General features: G+C 36.8%; 2 protein-coding genes across 2 annotated transcripts; both read right to left on the minus strand.

The window, feature by feature from the left end:
• Positions 1 to 6,964: 6,964 nt before the first annotated feature.
• LOC122740276 (minor allergen Can f 2-like) lies at positions 6,965 to 11,901 on the minus strand. Its single transcript, XM_043982255.1, has 5 exons — positions 11,806 to 11,901; positions 9,317 to 9,435; positions 8,944 to 9,014; positions 7,860 to 7,970; positions 6,965 to 7,014 (listed from the first exon to the last, which is right to left on the minus strand). The coding sequence occupies exons 1-5, from the start codon at positions 11,899 to 11,901 to the stop codon at positions 6,965 to 6,967; spliced, it is 447 nt and encodes a 148-aa protein (XP_043838190.1).
• Positions 11,902 to 12,088: 187 nt separating this feature from the next.
• Positions 12,089 to 25,437, minus strand: LOC122739050 (trichosurin-like). Its single transcript, XM_043980906.1, has 6 exons — positions 25,327 to 25,437; positions 23,671 to 23,804; positions 21,875 to 21,948; positions 21,026 to 21,136; positions 16,239 to 16,340; positions 12,089 to 12,282 (listed from the first exon to the last, which is right to left on the minus strand). Exons 1-6 carry the CDS (start codon positions 25,435 to 25,437, stop codon positions 12,089 to 12,091), a joined length of 726 nt encoding a protein of 241 aa, XP_043836841.1.
• Between the last annotated feature and the right edge of the window lie 315 nt (positions 25,438 to 25,752).

A 25,752-nucleotide genomic window follows, 5' to 3' on the forward strand; every position in this document is an offset into this window, starting at 1 on the left:
TTGTTTAGTTTCCAATTGATTTTTTAGTCTACCTTTCCATGGCTCTTTATTACATGTAATTTTTATTGCCTCATGATCTGAGAAGGATGCATTTACCATTTTTCCCTTTTTACATTTGACTATGAGGTTTTTGTGCCCTAATACATGGTCAATTTTTGAGTATGTGCCATGTACGACTGAGAAAAAGGTGTATTCCTTTCTATCCCCATTTAATTTTCTTTTCTGTCTAAATCATGTACCCATTTTAACCTTATTTTAGTGTAAGGTGTAAGATGTTGGTCTATGCCTAGTTTCTGTCATACTATCTTCCAGTTTTCCCAGCAGTTTTTGTCAAATACTGAGTTCCTATCCCAGAAGCTAGAGTCTTTGGGTTTATCAAACAGTACATTTACTACTGTCTCTCCTGTGCCTAACCTATTCCATTGATCCTCCACTCTATTTCTTAGCCAGTACCAAATAGTTTAGATGACTGCAGCTTTACAGTAAAGCTTCAAATTTGGTATGGCTAGCCCACCTTCCTGTGCATTTTTTCCCTTGATATTCTTGACCTTTTGTTTTTCCAGATGAATTTGTTATTATTTTTTCTAGCTCTATAGAATAATTTTTAGGTAGTCTGATTGGCATGGCACTGAATAAATAAATTAATTTAGGTAGAATTGTCATTTTATTATCTTAGCTTAGCCTATCCATGAGCAATTAATATTTTTCCCAATTATTAGATCTGATTTGATTTATGTGAAAAGTGTTTTGTAATTGTGTTCATATAGTTCCTGGGTTGTTTTTTTTTTTTTGGCAAGTTGACTCCCAAGTATTTATATTATCTACCATTACTTTAAATGGAATTTCTCTTTTATCTCTTGCTTGCTAAGCTTTGTTGGTCATGTATAGAAATGCTCATGACTTATGTGAGTTTATTTTATATCTTCCAACTTTGCTAAACTTGTTAATTATTTCAAGTAATTTTTTATTTGACTCTCTAGGATTCTCTAAGTATACCACCATATCATCTGTAAAATGTGATAGTTTTGTTTCCTTCTTGACTATTCTAATTCCTTTAATTTCTTTTTTTTCTCTGATTGCTAAAGCTAACATTTCTAGTACAATATTAATAATAGAGGTGATAATGGACATCCCTTCTTTTCTCCCCTGATCTTATTGGGAAGACCTCTAACTTATCCCATTACATATAATGGTTGCTGGTGGTTTTAGGTAGACACTGCTTATTATTTTAGGAAAACTCCACCTATTTCTAAGCTTTCTAGTGTTTTTGTTAGGAATGTCTGAGTTCAAATCCGGCCTCAGACACTTAACACTTATAGCTGTGTGACCCTGGGCAAATCACTTAACCCAATTGCCTCACCAAAAAAAAAAAAAAAAAAAAAAAAAAAGAATGTTCAAAAGATTTCTCTGCATTTATTGAGAAAGTCATGATTTTGGTTAGTTTTCTTATTGATGTGTCTGGTTATGTTGATAGTTTTCTTAATGTTGAACCAGCCCTGCATTCCTGGTATAAAATCCTACCCTGGTCATAGTGTATTATCCTGGTGATCAATTGGCTGTAATCTCCTTGCTAATATCTTAAAATTTTTGCATCAATATTCATTAGAGAAATTGGTCCATAATTTTTCTTTCTCTGTTTTGGCCTTTCTTGGTTTTGGTATCAACACCCTATTTGTGTCATAAAAGGAATTCGGTATAGCATTCCTTCTTCACCTATTTTTCCAAATAATTTGGATAACATTAGAATTAATTATTCTTTAAATGTTTGTTAGGAATTCACTTGTAAACCCATCTGGCCCTGGAGATATTTTTCTTAGGAGTCATTGATGGCTTGTTCAATTTCTTTTTCCAATCTGGGCTTATTTAAGGATTTATTTCCTCTTCAGTTAACCTGGGCAATTTGTATTTTTGTAAATACTTATCCATTTCATTTATTGTTTTTGTTTTTGTCTTTTGCAGGGCAGTGAGGGTTAAGTGACTTGCCCACGGTCACATAGCTAGTTAAGGGTCAAGTGTCTGAGGCTGGATTTGAACTTAGGTCCTCCTGAATCCAAGGCCAGTGCTTTATCCATTGTGCCACCTAGCTGCCCCCTATCCATTTAATTTAGATTGTCAAATTTATTGGCATACTATTGGGCAAAATAGTTTCTAATTATTGCTCTAATTTCCATTTCTTTGGTGGTGAAATCACCCCTTTAATTTTTGATACTGGTAATTTGGTTTTCTTCTTTTTTAAAAAATCAAATTAAACAAAGGTTTATCTATTTTATTGGTTTTCTTCATATAGCCAGCTTTTAGTTTTAATGATTAATTCTACACTTTTCTTGCTTTCAATTTTATTAATTTTCTCCTTTGATTTCAGGATTTCTAATTTAGTATTTAGTTGGGGATTTTTAATTTGTTCTTTTTCTAGCTTTTTTACCTTTCATGCCGAATTCATTGATCTCCTCTTTCTCTTTTTTATTGATGTAAGTATTTAGAGATGTAAAATTTCCTCTAAGCACTGCTTTGGTTCCATCCCATAAGTTTTGGTATGTTGTCTCCTTATTGTCATTCTCATGGATTAAATTATTGATTTTTTCTATGATTTGTTGTTTGACCCACTCCTTCTTTAGAATGAGATTATTTAGTTTCCAATTAATTTTCAGTCTACCTTTCCATGGCTCCTGATTACATGTAAATTTTATTGCCTCATGATCTGGGAAAGATGCATTTACTATTTCTGCCTTTCTACATTTGACCATGAGTTTTCTGTCCCCTAATACATGGTCAATTTTTTGAATATATGCCACATACCGCTGAGACAATGGTATATTCCTTTCTATCCCCATTCAATTTTCTCCAGACATCTATCATATCTAACTTTTCTAACTTTCTATTCACCTCTTTAACTTCTTTCTTATTTATTTTGTGGCTAGATTTATCTAATTCTGAAAGGGGAAAATTCAGATCCCCATTAGTATAGTTGTGCTGTCTATTTCTTCTTGAAGCTCATTTAACTTCTCTAAGAACTTTTGATGCTTTACACTTGGCGCATAGAGGTTTAGTATTGATATTACTTCATTATCTATGGTACCTTTTAGCAAGATGTAGTTTCCTTCCTTATCTCTTTTAATTAGATCTATTTTTGCCTTTACTTTGTCTGAGATAAGGATTACTACCCCTGCTTTTTTTTTCTTCAGTTGAAGCATAATATATTCTGCTCCAACCTTTTACCTTTACTCTTTGTTTATCTCTGCTTTAAATGTGTTTCTTCTAAACAAAATATTGTAGGAATCTATTTTTTAATCCTCTCTGCTATTCACTTCTGTTTTATGGCAGAGTTCATCCCATTCACATTCACAGTTATTATTACTATTTCCCTCATATTATTTACCCCCCTTTGTGCTTTTCCCCCTTTCTTTTCCCCCTATTTCTCCTCACCAACGTTTTGCTTCTTACCCCTGCCTCCCCCAATCTGCCCTCTCTTTTATTAGCCCCTGTCCCTTTTGTTTTTCCCCTGCTTCTGCCCTCCCTTCTATCAGCCTGCCTTTTCCCCGTTACCCTTTACTTCCCTAAAGAATAAGCTAAGTTTCTTTATCCAAATGAATGTATATGTTATTTCCTCCTTGAATCAAATCTAGTGAGAGTAAGGTTGAAAAAATGTTCACCTTCCACTTCTTTCCCTCTATTGTAATAGGTTTATTTTCAACTCTTCATATGATGTAATTCACCCCCATATAATAATCTTTCCATAAACTTTTTCAGTTGTCATGAACATATACTAAATTTGGCTTTGATCCGGCACATGGTGGTAAGAAGTGTTATAGTTGCATAACTACCTCAACCCTCTATTATATAAAGGAGGGAATGTAATTGAATGTATTAATTTGATCATTGACAACACTATGCTAAGGTTTAGTTAAAAATCCAGCAATACGCCAGTTTTCCAGACCAGAATCCATCTTCCTCCTAATGACATCATACCACTTCAAGAACGACAAGAGAACTCAGAGACATATATGAACCGTTTTAGTTTTGTTAGTTTTTGTTATCTCCTTCTGTTATTATATACCATATGTACATGTATTCTCTGCAGAGGCCCTCCCTCTGCAAGATCAATGTCAAAGCATCGTTGTTCAATGAGGGACTACCCCTCTGGACAAAACTTTTATCTCTCCCTTTTTATATTGATATTAACATATTATTGTTCGCATTGATATTATTTTTGGCTGTTTCATTGAGTAAACTCATTTGTTTTTTCAAATGAAACAAAAGGGGGGAATGTGGAAAAAATTATTTGTGGTAAGATATATATTGGAAGTTTTAGCTGAATCCTTTGAGAGATTGCACATGCTACTGAAGCGACTTTGGAAGGACCTCCTTTTTGGGGGAGGAGAACTCGAGGACCTTCTGGGTAGGTCTGACTTAAAAGTGAGGGCAGGAACGGGAAGCTCTCTCTCACTCTGGCAGTGAACAGTAACAGAGCAGGATTGAAAGGAGTGCATGTGGTTTGGTGTTTGGTCTTTTCAGAGATTCACGGTCTGGTGGGCAGTTTGGGATTTGGTGAGTTTTATCAAGGAATAGACTAAGATAGATCTAAGGTTACTCATTTGTATTTCTCCTTCCTTATTTCCCCTAATAATTTCAACTCTAGTTGTCTAATTCAGTTCCCAAGCAATAAATAATAAAAAAAACTGATTAAAGCTCAGTGGCTCCTTTTTCTTAAGGAAAGTTAAAGAGGGAGATTAATGCTCCATAATCCAATTTGAATCTCACATTACTGATTTGGGAATGGCTGAAGGAATTGCACGTGTATAAAATGTAATATTATTGCTCTATAACAAATTATGAATATGGTGGATAGAAAGAAGTATTAGAAGACATCTGAACTGATTTAGAGTTTAAATAAGAAAAAGCAGAAAAATAATATTTCAAAACAGGAAAACAATGAGCTGATTATGTGCTTTAATGTGAGTGATTTAAAATAAAAGATGTCAATAGGAATTCATTTTTGAAGAATTTATATAGATGCAAATCTGAAATCTTGCATTATGCATTTTTATTCCTTACATTAAGATTTAAAGAACCAATTACATGCGTACAAGGGAAATCCAGCATAGTAGAAACATATATGAGGAGAGGGGGCACAATATATATAACTTCAAATTCTAGTCTTTGTTCATCAGAAATCAATATAAAACCAATAGTGTAATGTAACTTGTATATGTACATATATATAAGTACATATACATAAGTATATATACATATATATATATAACTTATTTTTGTGTATATGTATATACATTATGTATATACACAAATATATACAATTTTGGTACACTAAGGGAGTGATGTTTATATAGATCATTGGTGTTAGTCATTCCATTTGGTTCTCTGATCATACTACATTTGTATAACTTTTCCAGTTCTGTGCACTACCTTCTAAAGGGGGTGTTCATTAAAAGGACGCTCTTTAAAAAGAAGATGATGGCTTATTTGTGAGGAGTCCGAAGTCATGCTCTATGAAGAATGTTGAAAAGCCTTCAGCTGTTTGACCTGGAGAGAAAAGAAATCATGTCTGAGAATTAAAATTGGAAGGGACTTTAGAAGGTGACTTTCATCGGGTTCAATCTCCCATCCAATACTTTCAGTGAGGAAGAATTTGTGATAGATGATTAACCTGGCTCTTCAAGATAATAACAAAACAATAATGCAAATTGTAGGGGAGAGAAACACAATGGTAATATCTTGAAAAATAGCAAAATAAAAACTTTCATCCTTAAACTGACATTTTATTCAGATTTTAATGGGAATATCAAACAAACAATAAAGGATTCCTGAGCAAACACAGACAATAGTATTCCTTCCCCAAGGCAGCTGCTTCTTGGCATCTGGTAGAAGATAAGAGAGAAGGGAGGGGAGAAGGCCTAGAGAATCAGGGACAGGAGTGAACCAGTTGAGTGGGAAGCATGAGAAAAAGAAGGGAAGAACAAAAGGATTCTCAGAAGAAACAGAGTTGAAGTTATCCATCCCCAGAGAAAGAATAGATGATGCCTAAATACAGATGAAGCGTTTAAAAATTTTTTTCTTGATTTTTTTTGTGTGTGAGGTAATTGGGTTAAGTGACTTGCCCAGGGTCACACAGTTAGTAAGTGGTCAAGTGTCAGAGGAATATTTGAACTCAGGTCCTCCTGAATCCAGGGTAGGTGCTCTATCACTGTTCCACCTAGCTGCCTATTTTTCTTGATTTAAATTTTTTTTTCTTTCACAACATGACCAATACAAAAACATTTTGCATGACTACACATGTATAACCTACTGAATTTCTTGCCTTCTCAAAGGGGGGAGTGCAGAGTAAGAAAAGGAGAGAATTTGGAACTCAAAATTTTAAAAATTGATGTTTTGAAAATTGTTTTTACATGAAATTGGGGAAAATAAATGCTAAATAACAAAAAAAACATAGAGCTGAATTAAAGATACTAAAATGACTATCATTCTTACTTTCAGTTCTAGTTTGTGGGGAGGAATGAAGGATAGAGAAGCAAGCCCAACAATGGCCTTGGAACTAAACAAGGTCTTTCATGATTCAATGTCATCCAATTCCACAGCTGGGTTTCCGAGCACAAACCACTACTTATAGTGCAAAACCCTAAAATCAGATGTCACAAACCTGCATGCTGATGCCAACTTTCCTATTCTAAAATGCGGTTACATGGATCTGTAGAGAAAAAGCAAAACATAAATGATTCTCTGACATAAACTTCCCACAAATATTCATTATGCCAACATTCTACATGAAAAAGAAAAAGGGATCTCTCTGTTAGGATGAGATTTTGAGGTATGGATATTTATTTTCAGTTAATTTCTTTTCTCTGTTAGAGGAAAATTAGAAACAATGGGGGACAAATATTAGAAAGACTTACCAGTTTTAATCAAGTCAATAACATTTTCTTTTTTAAGTCCATGTGATATATAAATTTCTTCAAATTTTACTTTTTATGATTTGATTTAAAGCCCCTCCTTTCTGTCGGCCTGCATTTGGAAAGTATTATCTGTTATTGCAGATCATGAAATAATAAATGAATGAAAAAAACATAAATTCAGGACTTAATATTTTTTAACCAGTCCTCTGAGTGATTTGGACACAAATAGAAAAAATAATTACATAATCTTTTGCTTTTCAAAGAACTCTTTAGGCTCTAGTTGGGAAAGACAGAACATAAAAAGAAAGTTCATAGCAGAGAAGATAGAAAAGCCCAGAAATCCTTAGGATATAACATATGATTAGATGTCAAGGCCCCAAGGTTATATCAGAAGAAAAGATAAGAATTCTAGAAAGTCTGCAAGGAATAGAGAAAAAGATCAATGTTAGGGGCTAGGAAAGTTTTAAGATGCAAAGACAAGTTGCATGGTAAAAAACCTAAGTGTTCCTCCATGCTACTAGAGGGAATACAGTTTCTGTTTCTCATCTCATTCAAGGACTAGTAAAGCACAACAGTGGACATTTCTCTCCCTTAAACAAAGAATACCCAGCAGAAATTCCAGATTTTCCATTGCTTTTTGCCTAAGAATTTAGGAACAATTTGGCCCACTCCTCTTTAATTTTCTGTTTAGATAGGATAGAGGAAGGAATGACGAGAGAAAGCAAGGGAGGAAGGATGACTATAGAAGAGACTTGCCTTACATCTCAGAAAGATAATGAAAATATAGGGTCTTGCACTGAATGATACTTTTATTCTCAGTAAAGCTGGAGACAAAATCATCTCCCAAAAGGATTGGAAAAGGGCAAGGATGAGAATTTGTGGGATTAAGGAGAAAACAAACCTGGACTTGCTGCTGTGGACAGAATTCAGGAAGAAAAACTAGAGGGCACTTACTGTAGAGCTCTACCCCTTTAGTTTCCATCCCATGAATCTCATTAGTTGTATAAATCAGGAGATAATCATTTGGGTCAGAATCTTCCAGGTAGAGTACATTGTTGCCTGGATCTGTAATGGGATGAGATCAAAATTCCCCTTGATAATATAGGGAGTGAGAACAGACAGAAATTCTACATTCAATCACTGGCCCCTTCACTAGGATCTGGCCTGACTCTTCTCATCAATGGAGAAGATAATTACCACTGTCTTACACCCTGGTGAGACCTTACATTCAGAGTTATTATGATCACTTATGAGTGAAATATTTTAAAAAGTACATTGACAATTAGAGTGGATAAGATAGTGAGGGAACTCAAGTCTGTATCAATCAAGAATTGGTTGATGCACTTAAGGATGTTAATAGCTCAAAGAATTTTGAGGCTTTTCAAGAAAAAGGATTAGATTAATCTGCTTGCCTCAAAATGGTAGAACTGAGAAAAATGGGCAAAAATTGCAGAAGGACGTATTTAGGGTTTATGTAAGAAAGCATTCTAACAACCAGAACCATACAAAAATGGAAATATCTTCCTTCGGAAGGTAGAGGTTTTCCCCATCACTCTCTACTGGTTGTACAATTTGTGTTTGTGTCTACTTGGTTAATAAAAGATTGTTCTGTCTTCTGTTTCTCTCTTCTGTTGATATTAATTTTTCAAGATTAACATTAATAAAATGTGCCTATTCAAAGAGAACAACATGGTATCTAGTTGAAAAGAGGTACTAGATTTGAAGACAAGACCTTAAGCAAGTCACCATCTTTCTCTAAACCTGTTTTCTTATCTGAAAAAGTGAATCTGAAAATATATAATAATATACTACCTACCTCACAAAATGGTTTTGAGGATTAAATAAATTAATTTTATAAAGCATTTTGTAAACTATAAAATGGTATTGGTGTTACTTTTAATTCTCTTTGACAATAATAATAGCTCACATTTTCAAACACAAAATACTTTTAGTCTGTTACCTCATCTGATTCCAGAACAAGATTAGAACTTAGTAAATGAACACATTTATGAGCCTAAAATGAATTATTGATACGTACATCGGAGTTTGTATTTATTGTTTTCCAATTTGTAAGCCAATACTGGAACTTGTCTACATTCACCATTTCTCCTATAAAAATGAAAAAACACACCTTGAACTCAAAAATAAGCAGTGGTCTTGGGGATACCTTGCTGACCAATGTGCTATAGATCGATTGCTACCATTTATTCTGGTAACTCTTCTTTACAGTTACTATAGTTATAAGTCAATGCCAGGTACCAGAGTAGCATTTTCTCTTTGTATTCCAGCCCCATTATAGCTGTGGGAATGTTGATAAGGGATTTCCAGTCCTGAGCCCTGAACTAGCCTTTGTGTAAGGAAGCCTAGAACTAAGACCCAGCAATCTGTCATCATTCTCTCACTAGACTTACCTGAGGGTGAAGTAAAATATCAGATTGTCTGCTTTCACATCAATACTGTGGATAAAAGCTGCAGAGTTGCTTCCCACATCACTGGAGGCCAAAAATAAAGGATACCACCTTCCTAGAAGCTTCAGAGAAATGTTTTAGTAAAATGAGTGGAAGGAAAGGATGAGCAGAGAAGAAAAAAGGAGAGGGAAAGTCACTGGGCTGGAGGTAGGTGAGAAGGTCTTGTGTGGCCTTGTCCTAATGTGACAGGAGTCTGAAGAGAAGAGATAAAAAGTTCTACCCTTTGTGATCTCTGGGGCAGATATATCTACTGCCTTTATAGCCCCAAAGGGACACATGGTATGCTGAGTACAAGAGAAGCTACATTCTTATTCTGATAAAGAGAGATAGGGCTAGATTTCCTAGAATGTTTTTCTTTAGGTCCCTTGACATTGTAGACAAGCAGGGGCTCATACAAGCTTGGGAGCTGAAACCTTATTTAACCATTAAGTGATTCTGCTCACTCTGAAGTAGCTATGCCCTGTGGATGTACAGGGGCCAGGGAAATGTTTTGTGTGTCAGAGAGGGATTTATCCTTATACATACCTGAGTGGAAAATAGTTAAAATATAAAAAGAATCCCACAATGAACAGAATTATTAATGAGGGTGTAACTAACTGATGCTTTTTTGAGGTGGCAGGGTCTCCCATTAGGGTCATGAAGGAATAATTTTATTGGTGGATTTCATGTAAAGCAACTTCTTTCAATAGGGAGACCAGCACCTTGCTTATATTGGGTATTGAAGAGGATAGTGACTTCATTAGCATCAAGAATAAATATATTTCAAAGGCTGAACTTCTACCTAGAAGCTCAGCTTTCTATCTACCATAGTGTGTAGCCTCTATAATAATGCATAATAATAACAAAAACAATAACTACAATAATAATGATGATAATCATAACTGATATTTCTATATTACTTAAAATTTTACCAATTACTTAACATATTTTACTGAATTGATTCACAATTCTGTGTTATACATTCCAGTTATTATCACATTTTACAGACGAGGAACTGAGGCTTACAGTAATGCACCTTGCCTACGTCCAACAGTTGGCATGTGTCTGAGTCTGGAGTTGAACCTAGTTTACCCTGATTTTAAGTTCAATGTTGTATGCACTGTAGCAGCTATAAACAAGAGTGCTGTACCAGGTCACTTCCAAGGGGCATTATCATCATTCAGCTATGAATGTGTGATCCATGGTTCTAGGAGCAAAAAAGTCCCTGCCTATGTTTTCAATTTCCTTATCTTTTAAAAACTCCTAGCTACTGTACTGGGGTAGAAAGAACATTTATCTGGACACCAAAAGACATTAGGCCAAGTCTTAGGTCTGTCATTATACCTAACTGTGTGAGTCGATTACCTCAATTTGGCATGTTGTTTAGCTATAAATTGAGAGGATTGGTCCACATGGTCTTTGATATCCCTTTCAAACCCTCAACATTTCCCCTGTGTCCATCTGAAAGGAGCAAAGTTAGTTTTTTCCTGGACTCTCTAAAAGTAGCAACTATTATTGCACTAATATTTTCAAAGAAACATCAACCAAGAGGCAAAAGTGAGGGAAATGGAGACCCAGGGATGAAGTGAAGTACCCCATGTTCCTTAATGCTGATACGTGCCTTATAGTCAAATTCTGAACCCAAGTCTTCTGGACTTCCATTCTCTATCCATTCTATAAGCTACTGCTCATCTCTAACAGTTGCTTTTATCTCTCACGATACTGCTATTATTTTGCACATTCACTCTCAAGTCTTTGAGCAGAACAGGCAGGAACATATCCACAGGGACTGCCCAGGGAATTAAAAATTTGCAAACCACATAATCCACAAATGGGCTTTAACAGTGACCAACATCTTCTCTTACCCATATGTCACTTTCACAACCCTTTCCTCCTTTCCCGTCCCCACAAAAATTAAAAAAAGAAAAAAGAAAAAACCTAAAAATGGATTTCTCTGTTTTAATTTATGTCACTGTAACTTCCAGCCAATTCTCCGAGACTGGCCTGCCGATATTAGAAATTATTCCCAAAGTTTGTAATTTTGCTATGATCACATACACATATGCCATATATTGCATACTCATAGGGACTGGTTTAAATGACTAAACAAAGTCAAAGAGAACTTGACATTCAGTGTCTTGGAGAGACTTGGATTTAGGATGGATTAGTTGGAAGTAAATACAAGAGAATTGTGAATCATCCTTTCCAATGAGAAAGAATCCATTTGAACCTCAGAAAGTTAAGTCACAATCACAGAAAAATACACATACACACACACACACATAGTCACACACCAGTTCAGACTTTAAACGTTTCATAATTTTTGAAATGCTAACCAAAGCCCCAGTGATGCTTTCAATACTAACTCTAGTACTGTCTTTCTTTGTTTCATGTCTCTAAATCCCCTCTTCAATCCCATGTCAATCCATACAACTCTCTACACCCTCTTGTACCTTGTTGAAATTGATGTCATTTACTGAACCTTTGGTGGCCTTAACCTGTAGGGTACAGACCAGGGCCAAGCTCATAGTCAATAGCAGAAGTCTCATCCTCACAGCCCTTAATTCTTTATCTCCAGCAGCCAAGAAAGGATATATGGTTCCTATGAATGATCCCAACTGTTTCTCTGTTCTGCTTTTATATCCCCTCTGAGACTTGAGTTCCCCCACTAAATTGACCCAGCAAGACCTCTTATTCCCCATAATGGCTTTTCCTTCATTGAAAATTTGCCAATCATTAGCTATTCTTCAATAATTCCAAGGACAGCAATGTTCCGTCCCCTGAGGAACCTACTGTTCCTTTTCTCCAAAGTTCATTTATAAGAACATATTGTAACAGGCTGCCTTCCAAATAACTATTTGTGCTATGATCGCATGTCACAGTTGAGGAGGTTAGATTGAACCTCTGATCTATTCCTAAGCCATTTTGAGCTAAAGGAAGGAAAGAGTGGGAAGTCTTTCTTGAATTTCTCTGATCTGATCACTTCTTTCCATTGTATCCTCTCAGATTTCAAGACTCCATTTGCAGTATATTTCTCAGTGTTGGGTGATATATCACTGTGTCACAACTTATAAAGAGGTGTATATCTGTTAGTGTATGCATCCATGTTACTACCCTCTCTATTAAACAGAAAACTCCAGAGAAAAAGGACTGTGTTCATTTTTTTAAAAGCTTACTACAGTGCCTTATATAGGCACTACTACTTCATGTCCTCATTCCAACAATTAATCTCTAACTAATCAGATATTTGAGACTTGGTGTGACTGGAAATTTTTTTCACCTTGTAGACAGTCTACTGATGGGTCTCTCTGAAATAAGCTAAGCTTGGGCCTTGAGTAACTTCAACCTTTACTCCAAGATGTAGCTTCTGGGTAGGACCTGCCAGAACTTGGGCTTACATGGCAGAGACTGTGAGGACCTAGAGTATCTTCCATATGATGGTGAAACAACAGAACAGGACTTTAGTGAAAGAGTGCTCCTTCAAAAAGAAACCAATGATGGTGGTAGTAGTTGGGATGGCAATGACAATGTTGGTGGTCATGGGGTAGCTATGTAGGAAAGAAGGTCTATGTATGAAAAGTTAGGTGGTGCAGTGATCAAAGAACTGAACCTGAAGTCAGGTCTTCCTGACTCCAAATCAGGTCTCACACACTAGTCATACATTAGCTCTATGTCCTGGGACAAGTCATTTAACTTCTCTGAGCCTCAGTTTTTCCTCATCTATAAAATGGGGATAAAGCACCTCCCTGCCAGGGTCATTGTGAGAATCAAAAGAAATTATATTTGTAAAGCATTTTGCAAACTTTAAATTACTATGTAAATGTTAATTATTATTTAAATATACTAAAGGTTTCTATAAGGAAAGCATTTTATAAACCTATACAATGTCCATGTGAGTTGTTGTTATTCCTGGGTCTTTTTATCCTCATTTTAAAAATTAAAGTTTCTTCTTTAGTAAATCAATAAACATGAATGTTTCAATGTTTAATAAACAAAAGATTGTTCATGAAACTATGAACACTTGGAACTTGGGGTTTTTATGTATAATATTTAACACATTAGTAACAAAATTGCCCCCCTGTAGTATTGTAGTCCAGACCTGATTCAGGAAGCCTAGCAGCTGAGGCTCAATATTGGCATGAAATGAGACACTCATGGAATATGTACCAAATAGTAACAACATATTCAGAAATAGAAAAGGATATAAGAGAACATGAGATGATGTGTATGAATGATTCAAAATAAGTTAAGCAAAACCAAAATAACAATATACACAATGCATATAATGAAAGAAATACAAAGACTGCCCAAACTAAGCTAAACTCTGTAGTCATAGTGAACAGTTATGGCCCTTGAGAAGAGATGAGTAAGTGTAACCCTCTCCCACCTTCTCTTTGAAAAGCAGGCATCTGGGTAATTAAAGCTGTGTAGCTTATGTTAATTAATTTTAACTGTTTTTCTTTGTTACAAGGGCAAGTTTGAAGTATGAGAGGAGAATTATATTAGATGTGATATGGAGATAGGATATAAAATACATTAATAAGCATGCATTGCTGGAGTCTTTTTATAAGATTTTATTTTAGAATTTAAGAAGCAATAGATGACTTGGAAAACAAGTATATCTGATAAAATTAAAAGCTTCTTTTTTGAAAAAAAAACTAACAAAATTGATAGATCTTTAGCCAATTGGATTAAAAAGAAAAGGGAGGAAAATCAAGTAAACAAAATTTAAAGTGAATGTGAAGAAGTCACAACAAAGATAAAAACTTATAAATAACTAGCAGGACCTGAAATGCACAATTATTAACCAGCAAAAAAATGAGAAATTAAATAAATTAAAGAAAATACATTTTCCACATTTCCTCTTAAGTGCATATTTTGAGTTTACTTGTTGATTTCTAAGTCTTTTACTGTGTGCAACAACCCTTCTGACAGGACTACCTCTGAGGAGGCCTAAGTCATTATGGTTCCTAGCAATGGTATATCTTCTAAGTATGAGAAGAGGAGACATCAGAATTGGAGGTCAGAGTTTCCACTACCATGGTACTTTGAAAAATCTCTCTGAAGAAAGACAAAGAGAGAGTTAGAGAGATCACAACAATTACAGTCAACGGTACTAGAAGAAGCAAAGACAGATAGATGACTCTCTAAGATACTTAGAAGTTTCATAGGATATCAGCCTTTCCCTTTCCCTTTCTCAAGCCCTAACTTATTGAAATAATCCAGCAGAGGGACTGAATTCTGGCTTCTGTATATGTCTTTATTTTTTAGATGAATTAATCAGCTTAAATGTAAAAAGTCAATTTAGGTATTTGGGTGAACTAGATGTGAAGACTCCTGCTACCATTGCTCAGACAGCATTATCCACCCTCTCCCCATCCCCTAAGCTTCTCAAACAGACTTAGACACCTGGTACACAGGGTAAATCATTTATTGGACTTTGTAGGAATGGCCTCACCCAAGAGTCCTGCCTATAAAGAGGCAGAGCTTGAAGGACAGAATCCCCTTGAAGCTTGGAGATGAGGCAAAGAGGCCTCCAGAAAATGTGATCATCATGCTGATAATTCTTTGGAGAAAGTAGGTGGGGAGCCCAGCAAGGAAAGGATTCAGTCTCCTAAGAAACCCTAAAGGAAAAAGATAGGAATCTGATTATAAAATAGCCACAGATTGAATTGGGAGTGGGAACAATTCAATTCAATAAATATTTATTAAGTTTCTACTATGGGCAGGGTAGTACTGTGCTAACTGTTAGAGATACCAAAAACAAAAAAAGGCAAAAGACAATCACTTCCCTTAAGAAGTTTATATTCTAATGGGGGTGGGGGGAAGACAATATGTAAATTTATGTTTATATTTATATATGACTGAAAGATCCATGGAAGATGAATTGTGAAGATAAGGCCAGAAAAAAACCCCCAGGAAATAGAGTTTCCTGTTCCATTAACCCTCTCTAGGAAATGGGGACAGATATCTTTTAGAAGAATTGGAGGTGGGGAAATAGAATTGAATTCTAACTAAACACTAAAGTGAAGAATGTTTCCCAATCACAGGGTGTTAGCACCACTTTTACCCTCACTCCAATCTCCAGCACTGATCCTCTTCCATACTCTCTCCTTAAATTCACACACATTGATTTCAGGGAAGGGGGAAAGAATAGAAGACAAATGGCAGGGGCAGCTAGGTAGCACAGTGGATAAAGCACCAACCCTGGATTCAGGAGGACCTGAGTTCAAATCCAGCCTCAGACACTTGACACACTAGCTGTGTGACCCTGGGCAAGTCACTTAACCCTTATTGCCCCTAGCAAAAAAAAAAAAAAGAAAGAAAAAAAGACAAAGGGCAAGGAAAGAACAGGGAGAAAAAAGGAATATTGAGCAGTGTGGTATGTAAATATAGCATAATTTAAATAACTGTAATCAGAAAGGTAATATTAGCCACCCTCATTTCCCCATTTTAAGCACTTTATTTAAAGGAATATTTCAGGATGGCCAAGAGGAAATAAACATTAGGGACTCCCAAAAAAGGAGAGTCTCACCAACCTGATCTATATTTGTCCCACTTTTTGTGCCTATCCCCTAAGGCACCCTGTTCTGGTTTCCTAAAGAAGCATGATTCCCAAAGAATAATACCAAAATTAAATATTACAGACCTGAAGGACAAAATCAGCTTCTTTGTTGGTCAAACTCCTAGCAATGATCTGCAGAGAGAAAGGAAGACACCAAGACCTACTTAGATTTTGTTTGTCACCATGCCAAATGGAAAAGGAATAGGACTTTCTTGGGTAAGGATAGGGAAACGAATCTGAGAGTGTTTCTATGCTGTAGAATCCTCCTTAATGTCATCCAGAGAAATTGAGAATAAAGAGCCAGGAATAAGCAGGACTTACCAACTTCAGATACATCTAAAATGTTTTCCTTCCTAAATCCTCTGCTTGTAAAATATTCCTCAAATTTCTTTTTGATTTCATTGCTCAGATTTGGAGTCCGGCCTGTAGTCAGGGTGAGAGTGAGAGTGGTTAGTGAGTCTCTAACTGATCATTTACAAATATCAAGGGGAGAAATGGCTACAGGAGAGAAGGATGGAGAGACATGGGGAAGGAGTTCATACCCTTTGTGCAATTTTGGGGATTGGAGTTGCCATGTTGCCTGGTATGAGGTATGACAATTCATACCCTGAAGAAAGGAGGGAAGAGGATCCCCAATCACCTAGTAAATCAATCAACAAGTATTTATAAAGTACCTACTATACTTTACATACAGGAATTGTGCTGCAATTTATGGATTAAAAAAAGATATCCCATAGGGTTTAAAGCCTAGAAAGTATGCAAGGTAGAGCCCAGATGGCAGAGAAGCCAGGAAGTTGACTGAGCTCTCCCCAGTTTTCCTCAGAAACATTCAATTAAGCCTCTAAATGGATTCTAGAGCTCCCAGATATACAAAAAGACAGAAAGACACAATCTTCCAACTTGAGATAACTTAGAAGACTTCAGAAAAGTTCCCTCTCACTTGAATGAAAGGGGAGCACATCAGAGCTCAGCACAGTGAAGAGGGTGTCTGGGGAAGTCAGCAGGAGGCTTTTGTCCACAGCACAGATCAGCAGCTGAGGCCCCTTGGTTCTGGCTCAGCAGGCTGGTGGCACAGCAAACCAGTTGTGAGACTTCCCCAGCCCCAGCTGAGAGGGCAAACTAGCCAGGTAGAGAATCACCCACAAAAAAGATAACTATGCCCAGGACAAGTGCAACTAGGCCAAGCCATCCCAGTGTAAGGAGCAAGCCCAGAGCAGTGAGGAATCTACAAGCCCCAGAGGCCGTAGAGCAGAAAGCCAGACCAGGTAAAGACCCTATCCCCCAGTACAAGAAGCTTGCAACAGTGGCCCCTATGCCCCAGAAGCAGACCTCAACTTTAAAAGTAAAAAAATAGCAAGTAAGAAACAGAGTAAGAGTAAGACACAGAAAAGGACCCTTACCATAGAGAGCTTCTATGGCCACAAGGAAGACCAAAACACAAACTCATATGAGGACAACACTGTCAAAATGCCTATGTATGAAGCTCAAGGGGGAAGATAATTGGTCCTCAAGACCAAAAGGTCTTCTGGAAGAGCTCAAAAAGGATTTTAAAAATCAAAAAGAGAGGTAAGAAGAAAAATGGAAAAAGAAATGAGAGAAATGAGAGGTATGAAAGAAAACTATTACAAAAAAAGATTAACAGCTAGGAAAGGGAAACACAAAAATTGACTGAAGAAAACAAACCCTTAAAAAATACAATTGATGGGCACTAGGTGGCGCAGTGGATAGAGCACTAGCCCTGAAGTCAGGAAATATCCTGAGTTCAAATCCTGGCCTCAGACACTTAACACTTATTAGCGTGTGTGACCCTGGGCAAGTCACTTAACCCCAATTGCCTCACTAAAAAAAAATACAATTGGTCAAATAGAAAAGGAACTGCAAAAGCTTACTGAAGAAAATAATGCCTTAAAATTTAGAATTGGGCAGAGGGAAGCTAATGACTCCATGAGACACCAGGAATCAGTCAAACATAGTGAAAAGAATGAAAAATAGAATAAAATGTAAAATACCTTATCAGAAAGACAACTGACCTGGAAAATAGATCCAGGAGAGATAATTTAAGCATTACTAGACTACTTGAAAGCTTTGATCAAAGAAAAAAAAAAGAGTCTAGACACCATATTCCAAGAAATTATCAAGGAGAACTGTCTTGATATCCTAGAACCAGAGGATAAAATAGTCATTGAAATAATCCACCGATTACCTCCTGAAAGAGACCCCCAAAGAGAAACCCAAGGTATATTGGAGCCAAATTCCAGAATTATTAGGTGAATAAGAAAATATTGCAAGCTGTCAGAAAAAAACAATTTAAATATCATGGAGCCACAGTCAGGATTATATAGTACCTAGCAATTTCAACATTAAAGGATTGGAGGGCTTGGAATATGATATTACAGAAGGCAAAGGAGTTTGGATTGCAATGAAGAATCAACTACCAGAAAAATTGAGCATTATTTTTCAGGGGAAAAGATGGACATTCAATGAAATAGGGGACTTTCAAGCTTTCCTGATTAAAATACCAGAACTGAACACAAACTTTGATCTTTAAATACAACACTCAAGAATATAAAAAGGTTAACAGGTAAAAAAAAGTTATTTGATAAGGTTAAACTGTTTACATCCCTACACGGGAAGATAATACTTGTAACTCTTGAGAACTGCATCCCTGTTTGGACAGATAGAAGGAATATATATAGAGGGTATAGATATAAATTGACTATTGTAATGATATAAAAAATTAAGTGGTGAAAAAAGGACTATATGGGGAGAAGAGGTAGAATGGGGTAAATTATGTCACATGAAGAGGTGCAAAAAACTTATTACAATAGAAGGAAAGAATGGAGAGGTGAGCATTGTTTCAACCTTACTCTCATCAGATTTGGTTCAAAGAGGGAATGACATATACACTCATTTAGATAAAGAAATTTAGCTTATCCTATAGGGAGGTAGAAGGGTAAGAGGAAAAGGTGGGCACACTGATAAAAGGGAAGGTGAAATTGGAGAGGAAAGGGCAAAGTCTAGAGAGCATGGAAAGGATTTTACATCTTCACAACATAGAATATTCCAAATGTAATCAGCCTAGAAAAAATAAACTAGAGCTAGCTAATCAACCACCTTAAATGTCAAAAAGAGGAGTTTCTGTTTTGTGCTGGAGGCATTTTGAGTAAGATAGTGCCTTGGTTAGTCCTGAGTTTTAGGGAATTCTATTTGGTGGCTCTGAAGAAAATGGGTTGGATATGGGAGATGCAGGATTCAGAGACCAGTTAGGTTGGTAGGTTTTTGCAATACTCTAGGCCATAGGTAAAGAGTACAAAAATTAAAGTAGCCATACTTTGAGTAGACAGAACAGAATGGAAGAGAGAATTTAGAGGTAGAAAATTTTGGAGGCAGCTGATTGTATATGAGTTGGAGTGAATGAAGTCAAGACTGACTTCTAGTTTGTGACACTAGATGAATAGAGGAGTGGTGATTTCCTAGAAAGAAAAAGAGAAGTTATAAAGAGGAGATATAGCGAATATACTTATCAAGTTTGATAAATACCAATGGGAAATCTAGGTAGAGATCCCTGGCAACTCAAGGACAAAAGATGATGACTGAATATATTGATTTGAGAGTCATCTGCAGAGAAACTGTGATTGCAGATTGGATGTGTGGATACATGGGTAGGTGAGAGAGAGTGAGAGCAAGAACAAGAGAATGAGAGTGAGAGCAAAGGAGAGAGTGAGAGCGAGAGCGAGAGCAAAGGAGAGAGCAAGAGCGAGAGCAAAGGAGAGAGCGAGAGCAAAGGAGAGAGCGAGGGCGAGGGCAAAGGAGAGAGCGAGAGCGAGAGCAAAGGAGAGAGCGAGAGCAAGAGCAAGAGCTAGAGTGATGGTAGCCTTGGGGTATATACGTGCACTATTGGAATGGAATACAGATAAATTATCCTGCAAAAGTGGTTGAGAAAGGAGTGGGAAGTGAGAAAACAGAGACGATAAATTTTTTTCCAGGAGTTTGGCTATGAAAAAGAAAGGGGCATATAGAACAATATGGTATGCTTGGTGCAGGAGAGTCTGGGGGTTCAACCCATTTTTCATGAGTATAGCTGTGATTGAGTGACTATGAAAATCTCTTTCAGAGAAATACTTGTACCTACCCTGGTCCTTCCTCACTCTCCCTGTCACTTAGAAGATAATCACTGCATTGTATCTCACTACAATATGAAAACCATAAGACATCAGGAAGACAGAGATCATCTAGACTAAGTACCTGATTTTATAGAGGAAGGAAGCAGTGATTTTTTTCAGATGATATAATGAGTGGGGAGGAGTAAGATAGGGAATATTTGGCCAATCCTCTTTGATAGAACCTCAAGCTACTTAGAAATTCAAGTGGTAAAGGTGTGAATAACAAGTTGTGAATATGAGTATATGAACATGATTCTTCCCAGTAACTGACACCTTCCTCCGCATCTGATCACCATAATTGTTTACCTGGTGCTCTTCTCTGGAATAACCTTCCAGCCAGCTCTATTCACTTCCATTCTGCCCTTCAAGGTTCACTTTAAATGATTTATCTCTTTGAAGTCTATCTTATCCCCCACCAAAAATGATCTCTCCTTCCCATAAACTACCATGACACTTGGTAATTTCTCATTTTACCTTATCACTTTTTTATGTTCATTTCATTTATTAATGAGTAAATGAATCAACAGTTTTCTTCTATTATAAAGTAAAGTCTCTATTAAATGGTCTCTCTGCTCTATATTCTTTGCCAGAGCAGTGTGAGGATTTCCTAAAGAAGGTTTGTTATTCATTCATTTCACAAGAATTTATTTAATTAACTTACTATATATCAAATTTTGGCGCTAAGTGCCTGAGATATAATGACAAAAAACAAAAGTGACCTCCTGCTTTCAAGGAGCTTACATTCTATTAAATTCTTGGACTGTCTGCCTCCAGGAGGTCTCAGAATGATCAATTTGCTATTCTGGGAAATGCTTTCTTCATCTTAGACACTGTACATCATTGTTGGAGTCAGTTTTAGTCACTTTTTCTTTTCTTTCACTGCTCATCCTTTTTCAAGGAATGAAGAAGAAAACAAGTGTTAAGGAAGGGTCATAAGATACATACCAAAGAGGTTTGCCACAACATTTACTTTCCCATTGTGGTGGTTATACAAAATGAATATGACATATTCATTTGGCTTAGAGCTTTCATAGTAGATATCAGTAGTTCCATAATCTGTGAAATCAAGAGACAGTAGAGATGAAATTTTCTGATGCTGCAGGAACTAGTGAAAAAACTTGATATCTGTCTATAGTTGTATTCTAGGTAAAGGCATTTCTTAGCATTCTCTGAAATCCCAGACAAACTATGATTTTGTTCACAACACTTTTTTTTGTGGGGCAATGGGGGTTAAGTGACTTGCCCAGGGTCACACAGCTAGCAAGTGTCAAGTGTCAGAGACCAGATTTGAACTCAGGTACTCCTGAATCCGGGGCCGGTGCTTTATCCACTGCGCCACCTAGCCGCCCCACTCACAAAACTTTTTAAGGGTATCCCCTCCCCTCCCCAAGCCCTCTAGTGTCACAGAATAGTAGAGATGAAAGGGACATTGGAAGGTCCTGTAATCCAGCTATATCACTTTACAGGTTGGGAAACAGCCTTGGAGAGGGGAAGGGACTTGTGCAAGGTCACCCAATGATTTAGTTGCCATTTTAGTCCTGTCAAGGCTTATCTGACCTCTATAGCTATGGACGGTGGCCAGGAGCGGGGGGTGGAGAAAGTGAACAGGTTAGAGGTCCTGATTTTGGGCTTGGCATACTATAGTCAGGTAAGAATTGTGGCTGTCCAGAGCGAGGCTGCAGTTGCCTCTCCCCTGACAAAAAAGGCATATTCGTCTATTCTGGTTAATCAATTAGTCCATTAACTCATTTTGGTGAATGACTGTATGGCAGTGGTATTCTCATTTATACTTACAGTTCAACTTAAAATGACCTGCTTCATTAGTCTTGAGAGCATTAAGAAATAATAGAGTGCATTGGCCATTTTTCCTGGAAATAAAGATTAGGATTATAATAACACTTCATCTTCACATAGTGAATTTTGCTTTCAAAATCTATTCCAGAACTTCAATTTTGTCTACAAAATTTACAAAAATTCTTATTAGTCCTTTTTTATAATTATTTAGTCATTTCAATCATATCCAACTCTTTTTGACCCATTTGGGAGTGTTCTTGGAAAAAATACTGGAGTAGTTTACTATTTCCTTCACCTCATTTTACAGATAAGGAAACTGAGGCAAACAAAGTTAAGTAACTTGTACAGTGTCACACAGCTAGTGTCTGAGACCAGATTAGAACTCAGGTTTTCCTAACTCCAGGCCTGTCACTCTATTGACTGTACCACCTACCTGCCTTCAGTCCTTACTATAATATTATAAATAATGAAGTCTCCTGAGTGATTTCTAACTCCTCAAAAGAATTAAAAATTTTATTTTTAAAAATTGGCAAGAAAATTTTTATTCTTACTTTTTGAAAATCTGTGATCAGTATATGGAATATGTGATGTCAGTTAAATAGAATATTCATGCAGAAAGTCTGCATAAGCAGACTTTGGGGTGTTGACTTTTTATGAAAGAATAGTGCCAGAAGTCAGAAGATTTGTGTTTGAACCTCATTGTCAGTCAATCAACAAGTATTAATTAAGAACACTCTATATTCCAGGCATTTGCTAAGCACTTGGGATTCAAAGAAAACTGTCTCTCCCTTCCCCCCAAAATGTGACCTTGGACAAGTCACTTTATTCCTCTGAGATTCAGTGTTCTCACTAATAAAATGGAAATAATAATTGCATGTGTAATTGTGGAAATAATTTTCTATAAACTTGAAAGCACTATGTAAATATGAAATGGTATCATTATCTCCACAACATCTAGAAAAGATGAGTAGAGTACATATAACAAAGACCCCATTTAAAGGATATAATTGAAACACAGACTTGAAAAGAGATAGTCATTTAAGCACTAACAGTCAGGGAGTGAATAAAGTCTAGAACTCAGTCCAGGGTTTTCTCTTCTTTGATTTTTTTTCTGGCAGAAAATCTAAAATTAAGTTATCTGGGATGATTGATTTAATCACAAAATCCTTTATGAAGAGGATAAATCATGCCAAACATTTCAGAACTTATGGATCAAAGATGATTCTTTTGATATTGTCTGCTAAGACATCAATGTGTCCTAGGGACATTTGCTTCTCTCCTATTTCTCTGTTCTCTGTTGTCTTAGCAGAGTTTTTTTATGAACCTATCCTGCCTCTGAAGAATGACCAATGACTGAGCAGTATTTTATGGAAGGTTGCAGGGGATAGAAAGGTCTCCCCAGCTTATGACCTAAGCCTCTTTTGCAATCAATATTGCCTCTCCCTTGCACACACACACACACACACACACACACACACACACACACACTTGAAGTCTTTATGTTGCCATTTATCAGTGGATCCCTCAATAAACTTACTGAGTTCCTATTATATACAAAGCACTGTGATACTAGGAATACAAATAAAAATGAAACAATTTCTTTTTACAAAGAGCTTACATTAGTATTGTTTCCATTTCAGAGTTGCCCTTTATATTTTCAAGATCAACTTTACCATGGAAACTTCATAAGTGACTGATACCTAGGACAGACAGGCTCAGCTTGTGTTGGGGGAGAAAGTCCGGAGCTGTGGCTCAGATTTCTGTTACTTTTTGCAGCTAACATGAGTAGTACTTACCTTGTCAAAAAAAGTCCATTTAGGTTTCCATTCTCTACAGTGATATTTTGGACAAAATTCCTAAAGGGACCTTCCTCCTCAATCAGAGATCTGTCACTTGAGGCCAATCCAACAGTGTGCCAGTGTCCAGAAAGCTATGGGAAAAGGTCTGGGTGAGAATGGAAGGAAGGAAAACACCCTGATCACAAGATCATGGGATTTGAGACCTGGAAGAGACCATACCCCAAACCCTTCATTTTACAAATGAAGAAATTGAGGCCCCCTACCCCAATTCTGCCTTTGTGTGTATATTTTCATCACTGAAAAGCAGAAAAAGTGTGAGAATCAGTGTTAGTAGATTTGGCTTCCAGTCTTGGCTAGAATAGTACTTAGCATGTGACCTTTGGCAAGTTATTTGATTTTTCACTGCCAGTTGCTGTATATCTTGTCTTAAGATGCAACTAACTGATTAGTTTTCTTTAAAAAAATTTTGAAGGAGAAATGTAAAATTTCCATAAGGAGTAGGAAGCATCTTTACTGGGGTCTTAACAGTGACAATCACTTATGAAAGATTTGAGCTAATCCTGAGTCCCTTCTCTGACTCTAATCAGTAGAGCCTCCTGGAGGAATGCTCTTCTCCTCTTCTCTGACTGAGTCTGAGATCACTCCCCAAACCATGGAAGAAACCATGTAGCATCAAAAGCAGCTCAAATGCAGAAACAAAGACATAAGTTATCATTAGCATCCTATTAACAAAATCATTTTAAATGGCAGCTGCCAAAAAAGAGAACCTCCAGGGTCCATGCCTTAGAGTGACAGGTTCTTCTATGAGATTTTCTGGGATCTATAACATCATTTTCTATTACAGTAAGAAGCTGAGAGGATAGATGTCAATCATGGTCCCTGAGATTAATTTTGCCTTTTGAAAAAAAATGGCATAATGGAATCATAGAAATTTAGAACTAGAGGTTCCTTAGAGGTTGCCTGGTCCATCCCCTTGATTTCACAAGTGCAGAAAGTTCTCCTATGGAATTATGTGGCCAGGAATGAGAATTTGAAGCATTTCTCCTTATTCTTTTTTTTGAATACTCTACAAGTCATAGGCAAAAATACATACAATCATGCATCATTTCGGATTTTCATTTTCAGACAGTACAACTATTGGGAAGCACAGCTTTGAGTCAGAAGACTTTGCAGGGCTGTTGTGAGAGTCAAATGAGATGATATCTGTAAAGCCTTTTGTAAATCTTAAAATACCATATTTGTTATTTTTGTTCTTCGGTCATGTCTGACTCTTTGTAACCCTGTTTGGGGTTTTCTTGGTAAAAATACTGGAGTGGCTTACCACTTCCTTCTCCAGCTCATTTTACAGATGAAGAAACTGAGGCAAACAAGGTTAAGTGATTTGCCTAGAGTCACATAGCCAGTCAGTGTCTGAGGCCAGATTTGAACTCAGGAAGATAAGCCTTCCTGACTCCAAGTCCCACACTGTGCTACCTAGCCAGTCCTAAAATGTCATATAACTTCTAGAGCTATTAAAAAACACACATTCACATATCTTTTCCATCTTGTCCTAATTCCTACTCCCACCAGTCCTTTTGGGAAAAAAGAGGTTGTGTTCTCCTTGTCTGGTATTCCCAACCCCCTTCCTCTCCCAACCCATTCCACCCCACCCACCTGTTCCCATTTTTGTTCCTTTTCATCTGACAGGTCTTCCTCTGATCTCCTATACTCAGGTTGGAGGCCACAGACCAGGGCCAAGCCCATACTCAGCAGCAGAAGCTTCATCTTTCTGAGGATGTCTCTGTGCCTGTGGCAGCAGCAAATGTGAGAATGATTCTGGTGAGTGTTCTGATTTCCTAGGTCACCTGCTTTTATTCCCCTTCCTAGGCCCTGGTACCTGTGACACGGTGGCACTACCCTAAATAATACTTCATTCAGAGTCTTTAGCCAATAATTAACACCACCCAATTATCCCAAGAACGTACCAGAAATTTTTCATTTCTGAAATGTGAATTTCTAAGAACAACTAGTGTCGCATAGGGCTAACTTCCTGGAATAGGCTCCAGAGCTCCTCAAGTGAGCCCAGAAAGTCCATTTTCT

Source organism: Dromiciops gliroides, chromosome 2 (genome assembly GCF_019393635.1).
Source record: "Dromiciops gliroides isolate mDroGli1 chromosome 2, mDroGli1.pri, whole genome shotgun sequence".
NCBI lineage: Eukaryota > Metazoa > Chordata > Mammalia > Microbiotheria > Microbiotheriidae > Dromiciops > Dromiciops gliroides.